Below are 14,602 nucleotides of genomic sequence, written 5' to 3'. Positions count from 1 at the left end.
GCTGGCGGGCCCCAGCATCCTTTAGCGGGAAGCTGAGGCTCAGAGCAAGACTGAAGAGTTCCTTCAAGGCCCCAGGAGCTCTGGGTGCCCCTTCCCCACGGGGAGCTGAGCAGCATACTGTGAGAAAGTCAGAACTCCCACGTCTGGGCGACGGGGTCAGGCCTTCACGGGCCATTTCACCCTCGGGGCTCCCCATTCCTACCTACTGGGGCTCGGACTCTGCTGTATTGTACCCTCCTCTACCCTCGCTTATCTGGTTCTCTCAGGAATGCCGGCTCTCCTTGCTGAAAGGCAAAGTCTCCCGAATCAGCCTTGGGAGACGCCGGACTCTGCCCAGGGTGCGGCCCGTATTAAGTATTTGTCGAAGAGGTCACGGTTCTGACACGACAGACCTGACACGAAGGAACACGCTTCTGAGACCGAATCTTTCTAGTCGCCACGAATAGCTTTCCACACCCGCTGGGCAGGCTGGACATGGTGCTTTATTGAGCCCAGTTGCCCTCTGTCGCCCTCCTGGAGCTTCTGGGCTTGGCTTGGCTCAGGCCCGCGAAAACCCCGACCCCAAGGACCAGGGCCACAGCCACCAGCAGAAGGACCACCCAGAGGAGAGGCCTCTGGTTAGCGTTCCTGGGGGAGCCTGCGGGAGAGAAGGGGTTTGAAGGCTTGCGGGGCTGAGCGAGGTGCCTCCGACCGTCTCCACCCACCAGCGGAGCTGAGGCTGCCCTCCCACCCCCCCCCTCAGGTAGCCGGTCTGCTCAGTTCCCTGCCCCCAGTGCTGTCACACCCTTTCCCGCCTGCACTGTGGCCGAGCGTCCCCCCCAGCAACACGCCTGCCGGTACCTGTGGGCCCCAGCGGAGGCTCCTGCCCGGAGGAATCCTCAAAGTCCACTGGCCCTGGAGAGCTCACGAGGTTCTGCGGCCTGGTGGCCTCGCCGTGCGGAGTGTAGGATCGTCGCTGTCCTGGGCGGGGGAGGGGTGGCATCGTGGGCCGGTCTCTGGCCCAGAAGCCAGGAACGGGCCTGCGGCCAGAAGAACGAAGACCGCCCCTCCGCCCCGCCCCGGACTCACTAGCGGGCCTAGAGCTGCACGTGGTCGAGCACGTCTCCAGCCCCGAGGGGGAACAGGCAGAGGAGTGGCAGAAGAAGTAAACCTGGTGGGAGGAGAACACGGTCAAGAGCACGGGCCGGCTTGGAGCCACGGGCAGGAAGCACCAGACCTAGGAAGCACCCAGAATCCAGGGCCTCGGCGGAGTCCACACTGCTGCCAGCTGTCCGGCCGCCAGGCGGGCTGAGGTCCGGCTGGGTAGACCAAGACCAAAACCACGGCCTCGCCTGCTGAGGGTCAGCGCCAGAACCGTTGTTTCCTAATTTGGAACCTGTGCCTCCCCTCCTTCCCGGTGGCCCAAGTCTGCAGCCGGGTTCCTTGCGGGCAGGCAGCTCGGCCTGGGAGTTGGCCCCAGCCCTCAGCTTCTCCAGTGTGGCCCCGACTGCTGAGTCCCCCCCCCCCAGCAGTGCTGGCCTCCGAGGAGGTGGGGCTCTGCCAGGCAGCCGGGGGACGGGCTATCCCCGCTTCCAGAAACAAAGCCAGGGGCAGCTCCCAGGAGGAGGAGAAGAAGCCGGAGGAGCGGAGCGGAGCTGAGCCAGCCCCCGGAGGCCCAGCCAGCAGATGCGCCTTCATCCAGCAGGCGAGAGGCTCTTGGCTCCCGAGAGGCAGGTGGTAAAGAGGAGAATGAAGCCACCCTCACAGTGCTAACCGGCGACGTCTGTCTGCACCTGGGCTAGTAACGTGCGGCTGCTTCGAGATCCAGAGTTGGCTGTATGTAGTCTTGTGAGGGCATCTTTCAGTAGAACAAGTTCCATGGAAGCCTAGGGCCTACGGGGCCACTTGTGCATTCTGCAGAAAACCTAAATATGCCCTAAGTGGACCCATTTACCTCCCGGAGAAGTTGAGAGATTATAAACATTCCAAGCAGAATTGAAACGCATGCTTTCTAGAGTCAGAAGCAAAGTCACTCTAGAACACCGTGAACAGGGTGCAGATTTAGGGTTGGTGGCATCCATACTCTGGGTTTCCCTTCCTCCCTCTTGAGTGGTCTGGAGGTGGCCAGGACCTGGCTCACCACCCTCCACGAAGCCCCGTCTGGGGACCTCCGGGGACCCATAGCTTGCGGGGTGCTGGAGGACTTTGGGGACCAGCTTATCCCACGGCACATTCGGGGAGCAGGCATTCCGAGGCACTTCTCACCTGTCCCCTGAGGGCCCTCTGGGAGTCAGGGTCCAGGAGGGCGAAGGTGGTGACAGTAAAGCGCTGGTGGTGTGATGGGAAGGACAGCCCTGCCCCGTCTGAGGCTACCATTCGGGTCCTGTAGCTGTCACCGTCGAAAGGACACCTGAGAAGGAAAGAGGCCAAGGAAGCCGCAGAGGGACCAGGGAGGGGGATGGAGGGAGCCCCCAGGGCAGCCCCAGCCCCCACTGCCGCTCACCCCTCTGACAGGATGGGCCACTGAGGCTGCTGGAAGGGGCTGACACTGGGAGTGGCCCAGCACTGGTGCAGCAGCAGGACCAGACCGGGGTCTGTCCTGTCCAGGAGCCGGACCTCCACGGACACAGGCTCACGGAGCAGCCTCACGATGGGGTAGTCCCCCTCCTCGTAGAAGGAGCGGAAAGTCTCATCTGCCGGGCGAGGGACTCGTGAGCCTTGGAGGGCTGTGCGTGGGGACACGGGGCAGGAAGAGGAGGGCTCCGGGGACTGTACCCGTGGCAATCCGCAGCTGGAACCGCAGGGGGCCGGACTGGATCACGGGGGCCGGCGAGGGGGGTGGGAAGATAGACGCCTGGAGCGGCAGGAAGTCACTGGCGTTGACGGTGCAGCGCACGTGAAGCCTGAAGTCCAAGTGCGACAGCACGGGGTGGAAAGAAGACCCAGCGTCAGCATGGCCTGCTCACTTAGTAAACCAGCCGCCAGCTACGTGGATGCAACAACCAGGGTGCGCGGCCCAGCAGGGTGGCCGGACCCCCACCGAGCAAGCCGCTAGGGGGCCCTGCGCCCCCCGCCCCACTCACCTGCCCAGGACAGCACAAGCTGGTCACAGATAGCGCCCCAGTGTCACCACTGTTCTTGCAGTGGTAGATGGTGGGCCCTGGGGACTGGGGTCTCTCTCTGGCCTAAGTGACACCACACGCTCCCAGTGGGGGGCCCACGTCCGGCCCCCTGGTGTTCCGCTAGGGAAGCGGACCCCACCCTACCCCACCCACCTTCACCTCCAGCTCCTAGGCGCTCTCCCTTTACTTCTGAGAGCGAGACCCGCGCGCTCGAGCTGCAGACCCTGTCTGACCACCTGCCTATTCCCACCGGCTACAGCTGTTCCCCCTCACGGCCCCCTTCCTCTGGGAATCCCTGGAGCCCTGCTGGGTTCCGACTAGCTCCCACCACTTGTGAACCCAAGGGTCTACAGCACAGCCGATCTATCCCCACCCCCAACTACCCCCTGGCCTGTAGAGGCACTTAGAATTTTAAAGCAAAAGACACTTGGACCCTCACACCAGCACCCTTCCCTGGCCCTCAGGGCGGGTGGGGTGGAGAGAAAGACACCTGGGCTTCCGCTCTGTGCCAAGCACAGGATTTTATGCACAGATGTATTGGCCCCATAAGTTCAAGGGCAGGTGTGACAAGCCCAGCTCCCTCGGGGTGCCCACCCTGGCCTCCCGGGCTCGTTCTGCCACCGGAGCCTGCAGGTCCCAGGGGCCCATTTCAACAAGAGGTAACCCTCTGCTCCTCCCTCCACCCCAGCACACCCTCCAAGAGTTCCCCCCCCCCCCAGGTATCTTCTGCCTCATCTGTGGCTTTGTGACCTCGGAAATGGGGAGGTAGCAACAGCCACACTCACGGCCTCCGCTTTTTCTAGGGGCCTCGACGAGGATGCCTGCAGCTTAGCTTCTGAGCTTAGTTCTTGGAGGAAAAAAGGCAAGTGCTGCTGAGGACCCTGGGGCTGGTGGGGGAGGCTGGGAGGAGCCCAGGGGCTCTCCTGAGATCACACAGCAGGGAACAGCATGGACAGGAGCCCATCCTGAGCTCACCCGTGCTCCCCTCACACCCAAGCCCACAGCCCAGCCTGTGCAAGAAAGGCTGCCCTCACCGGAACGCGCCATCCCGTGTGATGGAGCCCCGTGGCCCCATTCGGACGTCGATGTCTGACACCAGCTGGTTCTCATAGAGGAGCTGGTTGCCAACCACCTGTGGGAGAGGAAGGACAGCTGGGTGAGGCCCTCCCAGGGGGGAGGTCCTGGGCACCAGGCCATGGCCCCACTCCTACCTGGACGGTGGTCCCACAGTGGGTCAGAGGGAATTGGAAGACCACGAAGGACCCCGTGTCCTGAGTCGGGGAGCAGCTGGTGGGGGCATAGGCCACGTGGATATTGGCCAGCGTGATCCCATGTGCCAAGGCTGTTTCTTGGGACACCACCAGGACGAAATGGCCGTTTCTGAAGCACTGGACAGTTGCTAGGACGAAGGCAGATCAAAGAGGCCGACCAGGACCTCGGAGTTAGTGTCTGTGCGGCAGACGTGGGGGGTGGGCTGGGAGACAGTACTTAGGTGTTGCCCTGGGAGTCGGGAGACCTGCCTTCTCTTACTCTCTGTGCCTGTGTTGGCTTGAGCAAACCCTTTACAGACCCAGATTTTCTCGTGCATGGAAATAAACTACGAAAGTAGGGGCACTGTTGAGTTTGTCATCTGAACTGGGATGCCCTAGGGGTGTCTGGCTCAGCTGGACGAACATGGGACTCTATCTTAGAGTCAGGAGTTCAAGGCCCACGTTGGGTTGTGGCGATTACTTAAATAAACTTAAAAAAGTAAACTGGAATGTTTTATTTTTTTTTTTTATTTATTTTTTTATTTATTTTTTTATTTATTTTTTTTTTTTTTAATTTTTTTTTTCAACGTTTATTTATTTTTGGGACAGAGAGAGACAGAGCATGAACGGGGGAGGGGCAGAGAGGGAGACACAGAATCGGAAACAGGCTCCAGGCTCCGAGCTGTCAGCCCAGAGCCCGACGCGGGGCTCGAACTCACAGACCGCGAGATCGTGACCTGGCTGAAGTCGGACGCCTAACCGACTGCGCCACCCAGGCGCCCCTAAACTGGAATGTTTTAGATCTAAAAGGTAGGGATACTTGCAAAGACAGATCTATGAGGGGGGCGCCTGGGTGGCTCAGTCGGTTAAGTGTCTGACTTCGGCTCAGGTCATGATCTCATGGTTCGTGGGTTCGAGCCCCGCGTCGGGCTCTGTGCTGACAGCTCGGAGCGTGGAGCCTGCTTCGGATTCTGTGTCTCCCTCTTGCTCTGCCCCTCCCCTGCTTGCGCTGTCTCTCAAAAATAAATAAACGTTAAAAAAAAAAAATAGATCTGCTACTAGTTCCTTGGGACAATGGTTATCAGGCAAGCTGGGACCTGTGGTCCCCCCATCTAAAGGTCCCGTCTGTGGCCCATTCTCCATTCGGGGGCTCGGGCTCTCCTAGGGACTAGGTGTGAAGCAGTTGCAGTGTTGGGGGAGGGGCAGGGGAGGAAGCCCTCCCGTCCTCATGGCTTCCGGTTTCAGGTGTAGAAAGGCCTACCTGTGTTGCCATAGTAACAGGGAACCGCTCTGCTATTGTCATAGCAGCAGCCAGCCTTCTGACAGGCTTCCTTCGAACCTCTTCTCACCACACAGGGGATGTGCCCAGAGGGCACCTGGCACTGCTCCCAGGTCAGAGGTGCCCCTGGGGAGGGGACAGAACGGTGAGGACACAAGAAAGGGCCACACTGGGCAGGAGACTTCCAAGGGAAACAGAGGCAGCTGGCTTCCTGAGCCCAGTCAAGGGCGAACAGGCAGTTCGCTGCTCCAGAAGGCCCAGACACAGTACACGCACGGAGAAGTCCTACGTACCTGGGTGAAGGGGCTCGTCAACCCCCCAGTGTTCCAAGATGTCCCACGGGGGCGGAGTCAGGGTGGGACGGGTGGGTCCAGGTCTAAGGGGTAGCAGGGCAGGGGTCGGACGGGTGAAGCTGTGCTCCTGGGTGGGGCGGAGGGGCCGGGTATGAGGGGTAGGCAGGGAGAAGCCTGTGCGTGAGGCCAGGTGGGACTCCGGAGTCCAGGTGTGGCCAGGTTTAGGACAGATCAGGGTGACCTCTCCTGCCGCGTCAACTCGACCGTCTCGCAGCACGGCTTCTACGAACACCCTCAGGTGGAAGCGCCCGTCCTGCAGGTGAGAAGGTGACCAGAGAGCAGCTAGGTGAGGCCACCGGGCCTCCCAGGCAGAGGAGGGCGTCAGGCAGGGAGCTGGATTTGTGGGCTAGCCCCGGTCACCAGCCCACAGGCGGGCATGACCAGCACAGCGATCCCGAGCTCCCTCTCGGGCTTGTGTGAGGTCAAGCTGGCTCCCAGCCGTGGGGCCTGCCCCGAGCTCAGCAGCGATCCCTACCTTCTCCAGCACGTGGCAACCTCTGTAGTCAGCAGAGAAGACGGCGGGTCCCAGGGGCCTGGCGGTGACCCAGTGGTAGCAGACAGAGCAGTTGTGGACCTCGAATTGGTTCCCAAATTCATCTGAGGCAGGGGAGACAGGGATGGAAGTTTGGGAGGGCCAGCAGTGCGGAAGGGTGAAGCCTGGGGCTGTTGGTGACCGCTGAGAAAACCCCACTCGGGAGCGGGAGACCCCAGCTTCAGCCTTAGCTTGGCGACTCGCTGCCGGTGTGTTCTTGGCCAGGCCCCTCCCCTCTGGTCTCAGTTTGCCCATCTGTAAGGGAATAGCTTCAGCTGGTCTTAGGATCCTTCCCGCTGTGGTTCCCCGTTAACAGTACTGGACGGCAAGCAGGAATGAAAACTTGGAGGAGAAAAGGTTAGTACAGTCCCAGGCAGCAGGCTGGGTATTTATTTTAAAAAGTTTTTTTTAAGGTTTCTTTATTCTTGAGAGAGATAGAATGTGAGTGGGGGCACAGAGAGAGAGAGAGAGAGAGAGAGAGAGAGAGAGAGACAGAATCGGAAGCAGGCTCTAGGCTCTGAGCTGTCAGCACAGAGCCCGATGCCGGGCTCGAACCCACAAACCGTGAGATCATGACCTGAGCCGCAGTCGCTTTACTGACTGAGCCACCCGGGTGCCCCTGGGCTGGGGATTTTAGACCTGTTCTTGTAAAGTCAGGGATCCCCGTTCTGTGGCTGAGGCGCTGAGTGTGAGTCTTCTCAGCTGCACACAATGAGGGGCAGAAGGATTTGGAACTGGGATCTTGTGACCTGTCTGCCAGGTTCACTGGCCGTTGCAGTCATGGGGGGGGAACACCTGCTGGGTGTCCACCCACCTTGCCCACCCAGAGCACCAGGGCACCCCTCAGGGGCGGGCATGACCCCTGAACTCCTGTTCAGGGCACATGGCGAGGCTGGGGTCACCGTTCCCATCTTACAGTTAAGGAAACAGGGGTTCAGAGAGGTCAGGTCAGTTGTTCAAGAACACAAAGTTGAGAAGCTGCAGATTCAAATCCCCCCTCAAAACCCACTCCCGTTTTCTCCGTACCAGGCCACAACCACCGGGGCCCTGCCCCTCGGAGGGGCCTGGGGGCCAGCAGCCTGGGCATCAGCTGACCGTGGTCACCGACGCAGAGCCTGGGCCCTAGTGAAACCAACACCTGCCTCTCAGCAAGATGGTCGTGAACACTCGCCGTGGGAAAAGAGGCCCTGGGTGACCAGGGAAACTGAGGCTGGCAACTCACCTTCCTCCCTCCTCCTCCCCCTCCCCAGTGTGGTGACAGAGTGGGGGCCGAGGGGCCTCTCCTCGTCCTGCTGCACGGGAGGTGGGGACCTGCGTCCGGCCATGCTCACCTACGACCTTGAAGCGGACGGTCTGGCCCGGCCGGGGGAACACCAGCAGCTGCATGCCCTTGATCCCACAGTCAGAGCTGTGCCGCAGGCCCCGGAGACCAGGCTCAGGGTGCGGCCGCTGCCCCTGCCCCAGAGTGGCCACCAGCAGCAGCAGCAATGCCAAGCAGCCATCCCAGACCATGGCCGAGGCTCTTGTCGCCAGATACACCACGGCCACCATAACGATCCCCTCACTCATGGCCCGGTGACGCCCAGGCCTTATATGGGGGAGGTGGTGACTGGAAACTTCTAGGGGCAAAGGGGGCCCACCTGGAGGAGCCTGGCCACCAGGGGCTCTGGTGAAATTCCCTCTCTGAAGGCCAAAGAAGGCACCCTCCCAGGCCCGGGCCCTGAAGGTGCTCTGAAAATTGCCCCTCACCCTGACTTCCTGCCTTCCAGCTGGGGGTTGATGCTGGCTCCGCTGAGTGATCCTGGCTGGGAGGTGGGGAGGAGGGAATCTTCTGGTACGGTTGAGGCTGCAGGCAGGCGGAGGGGGTGGTTCCAAGTCCCTCATCATCCCTTCCCTGCCCAGTCTGGCTCTCCAGGGCCTCCTGTCTGCACTGGGGCCTCCGGGCCACCGAGAGCTGCGGGGGCCGTGGGGGCGGGCAGCAGGCTGGGTTAATTTACTAACCGGGCCCTCGGACGGCTGTGCAGGCCCCAGAGGCCGAGACACTGCCCCTGCCCTAAGAGTGTGCAGATGGATGGTGGGCGGACAGGTTGGTAAACAGACTAGTGGCCCCTCACGGGGCTGTCCTGAGGGTCAGGACATCAATGGGACCGTGGCTGTTACTAACGGAAAATAACAAGGATGGACAATAAATATAACGGGGCCTCCTGGATGGGATCCTGGCGCAGAACAAGGACGTTAGGTAGAGGCCAAGGAAATGGACTTAGGTTCGTAACAGTGGATCGACAGTGGTTCGTCAACCAATAAACGTACTGCCCCAATGTGAGACGGTAACTGTACAGGGCCCTGGGTACGGGGAACCTGGGACCTCTGTGCTAAATCCTGGGCAGTTCAGAGAAGTAAAGTCTATTAACAACCACAAGCAGACTGGCTCACAGGTGGCAGGGCTCCCCACGTGCCAGGCTGTCCCAAAGCCTCATTACCGCCGTCCTCATGTCAGGGGAGCGCCTCGCCCCGGCCCCACCAGCCTTAGCCAATGCCGCTGAGCGTGGGCCACGGCAGCTGGCGCGTGGTGGCTCGGTCCTTAAGAGTCAGGCTCCAACCCAGCCCCGGCTTCTTTGTAGCCGGGCCACGTCACTTTTCTCTGCTTCCTTTTCCGGCTTGTGAATTGGGGATGATAATCCAACCTCGCAGTGCGGACAGAAAGACGGACGGCGACGAAGAACGGGCGGGACAAGTTCTCTGTGGTCACGACTTAGCGCTTGGCGGTGACGAGGTCTGCCGCGACGAGAGTTTACGTGGGGGAAGCTCGGTGGGTCACCCGGGGTACAGAGCGGGTTAAGGGATGGGCCAGGCCGGGGTAGGGGTGGTCAGAAGTGTGGGGGGCACAGGGGATGGTGGCGGGGGTACTGTGTTGAGGCAGAGGGAATTGGGGGAGATGAAGGCATAGGGCTGCAAACGTGGACTTCTGGGCCCCTGGAGGGGGCGGGGCTGGTGAGGGGGGTTTTTCCTGAAGGACAAGGGAGGCCTTTAAAGTTAGTTTGAAAGCATTTCAGACTTACTGAAAAGAATCTCCCTATACCCTTCACGTAGATTCCTTGAATGTTAGCTGTTGTTAAAAACAAGACAAAAGGGGGTGCCTGGGTGGCTCAGTCAGTTAAGCATCTGACTTTGGTATAGGGCATGATCTCATGGTTTGTGAGTTCGAGTCCCACATCAGGTGAGCTCAAGCCCCGCTTCTGGTGAACACGAGCCCTCGCTCCCTTCTGCCTAGAAAAGTCTTTTTGGACGGCTCCTCAGGGCGCCTTCCTGTTAGACTGGATGTTGCCGGATTCATGAACGGTCGCAGAAAGCCAAGGGGACGTTTAAAACGTACTCAGTTGCACTTTCTTTTTCTTTCTTTTTTTTTCAACGTTTTTATTTATTTTTGGGACAGAGAGAGACAGAGCATGAACGGGGGAGGGGCAGAGAGAGAGGGAGACACAGAATCGGAAACAGGCTCCAGGCTCCGAGCCATCAGCCCAGAGCCCGACGCGGGGCTCGAACTCACGGACCGCGAGATCGTGACCTGGCTGAAGTCGGACGCTTAACTGACTGCGCCACCCAGGCGCCCCACACTTTATTTTTCAACGTTGTGTCTCTTCACGTTTGTTTTAGCTCTTCCTCTTAGCTCTTTCTGTTATGTACACAGACACCCACGTCCACACTTTCTCCCTTCTCATCTGAGAGCTGGTTGCAGATGGTCCTCCTTTACCCCCAAACACTGCAGACGGTACTTCCTAAAACACAAGGAAAATGATCCAAACCAGATCAACACTGGCATAACACCAGTGTCTCACGTACAAACCTTACTCAGCTCCCCAACTGTCCTAATCGTGACTTTTATAGCAAAGGGCAAAGTTTGTTTTTCCTCGACTACGAGACCCAGATGGTGCTTCTTTAGGCTTTCCCAACCTGGCACAGTCCGTGATTCTTTGTTCTTCATACCCTTGATGTTTTGAGGAGTACAGGCCAGTTTCTTTACAGGATGGCCCTCCCTCGGCTCTGTCTGGCGTGTCCTCCTGCTTAGATCCAGGCTATGCATTTTTGGCGGTGTATTAGTTTGCCGGGTCTGCTGTCACAAAATATAGCCACGTAGGCGGCTTCAACAATAGAAATTTATTCTCTCACAGTTCTGGAGGTTGGAAGTCCAAGGCCAAGGTGTTGGCAGGTCTGGTTTCTCCTGCAGCCGCTCTCCTTGGCTTGCCGATGGCTGCCTCCTCGCCGTGTCCTCATGTGGTCTTCTCTTGGCTCTCTGTGGGTCCAGATTTCCTCCTCTTATAAGGACACCAGTCAGACTGGATTAGAGCCCACCCTCATAGGCTTATTTTAACTTAATCACCCCCTAAAGGCCCTGTCTCCAAATACAGCCACATTCCAAGGTGCTGGGGGGTTGGGCTTCCACATACGAATGGGGGGGTGGGGGAACAATTCAGCCTGTAAAGGGCAGGAATAGCCTAGAAGTGACATTGTGTCCTCAGGGCATTCTCTCAGGAGGCTCGTCATACTGGTTTGTCCTATCGCTGCTGATATAAATCCGAACACTTGGGTGGGATGCGGTCTGCCAGGTGCCTCTGCGGTCAAGTTACTGTTTCTCTTTGAACATAGGAGACACCTTGAGACTGGGTATGTGACCACCTTGCTCCTTAGCAAACAGTCACCCACGGGTGCGGTGGTTTCCTGGCTCCATCATTCCTTCCACGTGTATCTGCTTTTCTGCCATAACAGAGCGGTCTCCCTGCGAGGAAACAGGGCTCAGGTGGTGGAGAAACCCCCCCCCCCCCAACCCCCGCCAGAGGAGCGGAGAACCTGGATTCTGTCCTGTGCTCACTGCTCAGGGGCAAAGGGACCTGCTCACACCAGTAAAGTAGAAATGGGAATGATTACGGTAGGGATGGAATCTGATATACAGAAAGGTCCCTGCACACGAAGGCAATGTGTCCCCCGAGACCCTGGAAACGCAGGAAAAGAGCAAGGGAGCTTCCTCACGGCCGAGGGCGGAAGGATGCCTTTGGAAAAGTTGTGTCAAGCTGTCCTGGAGAGGGGGAGCCCTGAACCCTTGGTTAGGATTCCAATTCTTGCAAAGGCTCACGGGCACCACAGCTCATCAGCCTGGGAAGGATGTCAGCTCCTCTGCTCACCCATTGGAGACCGTGTTGCCTTGATTTCCTCATCTGTGTAATGGGGCCAATAACTACCTAACTCGTAGGCTGGCCGTGAAGGTGAAATGAAAAGACCCACGTGCAGCATTGAGAGCAAAGCCTGCATCACTTGAACACAGTGGCAATAAAAGCCACCACTGTTCTTACTGCGGAGGAAAGAGGGTCAGATCAGAGTGACCAGACTTGGGATTTCGGCTTCCCACTTGGCCTCTTTCTAAACCTCAGTTTGCTCATCTCTTCTTACCATTCTATTTTCTTCTTACCGTTTTACATTTCATTTTTTAAAACGGGGCTTCACTTACTTAATCTGTAAAATGGAATTAAGAATAAGATCCACCTAGGGGCGCCTGGGTGGCCCAGTCGGCTAAGCGTCCGACTCTCGGTTTCGGCTCAGGTCATGGTCTCACAGTTTGTGAGATCGAGCCCCGCGTTGGGTTCTGCACTGACCACTCAGAGCCTGGAGCCGGCTTGGGATTCTTTCTCCTTCTCTCTCTGCCCCTTCCCTGCTTGTGCTCTCTTTCTCTCTCTCTCTCAAAATAAAGAAATAAACTTAAAAAAAAAGAAAAAGATACAGATCAACCTCGCTGGGGTGCCGTGAGCCAGACGGGCTCACTGAGTTCTCCGTCCTGTCTCTCCTGCTCATGAAAGCCAGGGACAGAAGGAGGGTGCCACGAGAGGACGGGGCCTCTCCCGACCGATACATGCGAAGTGCCGAGCGGGGTGCCTGACACGTAGTGGGTACCCCATAAATGTTAGCTAGTGCTATCGGTAGTGGGTTGGGTGGTGACCCCTCAAAAAATAGGTCTGCGGCGAAAGCCCTGGAAACGGGGAACGCAGCCACAGCAGGTAATAACAATACCGACTTTGACGGTCGCTGGAGCACAGGGCTTGACTTCTCTTTCACAGAGATCTTGTGGTTCACCGCTTACGGTGTGGCCTTCAGTTGCTTCCAGAATGAGGTTCTCAGCCAATACGTGAGTGGGAAAGGCAAATGCAATCTGTCTGGAGTCAGGAAGAGACTGAGATAAAAGCACACGGCACTGAAAATAACTAAATGGCAGCTGGTTTGTGCATATCTGCCCCGTGGGGGCCGTGAGCTGAGCAGTTGGCTCATTATTTCCTCTGATCCTCGAAGCAGGAGGGAGGGAGGTCACGGAAGGCCCTCGGCTAATACCAGACCCCAAGGACCGTGATTCTCCTTTCCAGTGGGTCAGCGATCTCTGTGGTCCCCCTGAACCAGCAGCCCCGGCATCTCTTGGGGCACCTGATGGAAATGCAACCTGCTGGACCGGACGCTCTGGGGTAAGGCCCAGCGTCCTGGGTTCAACAAGCCCTCTGGGAGATGTACACTCAGCTGCACATTACTGGTCTCTGCTATTTATTTCAGGCCCTTGCCAAAGGCCTGGGTCACCCTCCTCCGGACCCTGCTCTCCGTGAGGACCCTTGGCACTCTTTCTTTTTTTAAATTTTTTCTTTAATGTTTATTTTTGAGAGAGACAGAGAGAGAGAGAGAGAGAGAGTGAGTGGGGGAGAGGCAGAGAGAGAATCTGAAGCAGGTTCCAGGCTCTGAGCCGTCAGCACAGAGCTGGAGTCGGGGCTCGAACTTACGAATCGCAAGATCATGACCTGAGCTGAAGTTGGACCCTTAACTGACTGAGGCCCCCAGCCTGTGCTCTTGACGCTTGGTCGCTGGAGGCTCCTGTCCTCTGCTTCCAGCCAGCAAGACCCCACCCCAGGCCCCCTCTGCTCCCGAGGCTTGCTCTCAGAGGAGCAGACACAGGCTGTTGGTTCCTGCAACCAGCCGGGAGGAGGCTCGTCGCACCCCAGCATTGTACACGTAGAGACTGTGGGTGGCACACGGGCTCTGGGAATACGTTCCCAGAGGTCTGTCTCCACCGTGGGAGTGCAGCCGAGGGGCCCCACGGGGACAAACGTCACTGCCTCCTTCTTTAGAAAATGCCTTAGGGCCCTGTTCATCTGGAGTACTTTTTTGTTTGTTTTAGCAGCTTTTAAGTTGTCCTCAGGGAGGAGGGTTGGGAGATGAGCCACTTGGAAACAAGGGTTGGGGGAAAGGTCTGAGGAATGAAGATTTCAGGTACGAAGCCCCTTAGCGGGGCTGCCCTGAGAGATTGTGCAAGATGTTCACTGCACAAGGGGGCAAGGGAGGGCAGAGATCCAGTGGGGAGGGAGGGGGATGAAGGGGGGGATTCTTTTTTAGCCCCCAAAGCAATTTGTGCACCGACTTCTGCACTTTGGGGAAGGGGCTGGGCAGGAGTCCTTTGTAAAAATTCTACTGCCGTGAAGTTACTTGCCCAAGTCACATGCCAGGGAGTGGCAGTGCCGGATCCAAACACAGGCGGTCGGGCCCCAGAGTCCCTGAGCTTACCCACCACCCTCCACTGCATGACCTTAGAGGATGTTCATGGGTCAGCAGGGCAGGGGTGGGGTGGGTGCTCCTTTCCCCGAAGCAGAATGGAGGCACCTGCCTATTTTCTTGGGAGGGCTGTAGGCACTTGCCTCTAAGACTAAGCCCCCTGTGACCTACAGGAAAGGACGCCTCCCAGCGCTCATATTTTGGATAATCAAGGCTCTTACCGATCTGCCACCTTGGGCTGCAGCGAGAAATACTATCCCCATCACACGGTCCTGGTATTTTATACATTCTTCACTCAGGATCGCAGGCTCTCAGCAAGTTCGTGAAGCTCCAGGCCCTGAAATTAAGCCTGTGTCTAAGCGGAAGATTCCTGTACACTCAATCCCGTGGGAGGGGGTGCCTTGCCCTGATACGGGGGACACTGGGGTTTCAAACATGTTTTACTGAGACCCTCCGACGTGCTGGGACGCTGGGTTTGAAGAAACGGTTCCTGACCCCGGGAAGCTTGGTCAGCA

The 14,602-nt window shown here is 58.2% G+C and overlaps 1 protein-coding gene across 2 annotated transcripts; it reads right to left on the bottom strand.

Annotated features, from left to right (window-relative positions):
* Positions 1-426: 426 nt before the first annotated feature.
* Positions 427-14,389, bottom strand: ZP1 (zona pellucida glycoprotein 1). Of its 2 annotated transcripts, XM_047070743.1 has the most exons (12): positions 7,847-8,227; positions 6,459-6,580; positions 5,924-6,236; positions 5,613-5,756; positions 4,313-4,500; positions 4,136-4,233; positions 2,755-2,882; positions 2,483-2,672; positions 2,245-2,389; positions 1,069-1,150; positions 841-960; positions 427-637 (listed from the first exon to the last, which is right to left on the bottom strand). In XM_047070743.1, exons 1-12 carry the CDS (start codon positions 8,082-8,084, stop codon positions 483-485), a joined length of 1,923 nt encoding a protein of 640 aa, XP_046926699.1. In that variant the 5' UTR covers positions 8,085-8,227; the 3' UTR covers positions 427-482. The 2 variants fall into 2 exon arrangements, 1 of the variants encoding a protein (XP_046926699.1); XR_006960559.1 differs by lacking the exons at positions 427-637; positions 841-960; positions 1,069-1,150; ... (7 more) ...; positions 6,459-6,580; positions 7,847-8,227 and adding exons at positions 10,072-11,289; positions 14,309-14,389.
* Positions 14,390-14,602: the final 213 nt, after the last annotated feature.

This window comes from Lynx rufus, unplaced genomic scaffold (assembly GCF_022079265.1).
Source record: "Lynx rufus isolate CCGP_SWC_20201006 ecotype Redwood Valley unplaced genomic scaffold, mLynRuf1.p SCAF_9, whole genome shotgun sequence".
Lineage (NCBI taxonomy): Eukaryota > Metazoa > Chordata > Mammalia > Carnivora > Felidae > Lynx > Lynx rufus.
Note: the sequence above shows the minus strand (reverse complement) of the source record. Positions and strands in the feature narration are given on the sequence as shown.

Excerpts from the sequence above, each read along its gene's own strand:
- ZP1 (XM_047070743.1), bottom strand. The coding sequence starts at position 8,084 with ATGAGTGAGGGGATCGTTATGGTGGCCGTGGTGTATCTGGCGACAAGA. Across the intron at positions 2,673-2,754 it reads CCAGCTGCGGATTGCCACGG|ATGAGACTTTCCGCTCCTTC; the intron begins GTACAGTCCCCG and ends CTCGCCCGGCAG. Across the intron at positions 961-1,068 it reads GTGCAGCTCTAGGCCCGCTA|GACAGCGACGATCCTACACT; the intron begins GTGAGTCCGGGG and ends TCCCCCGCCCAG.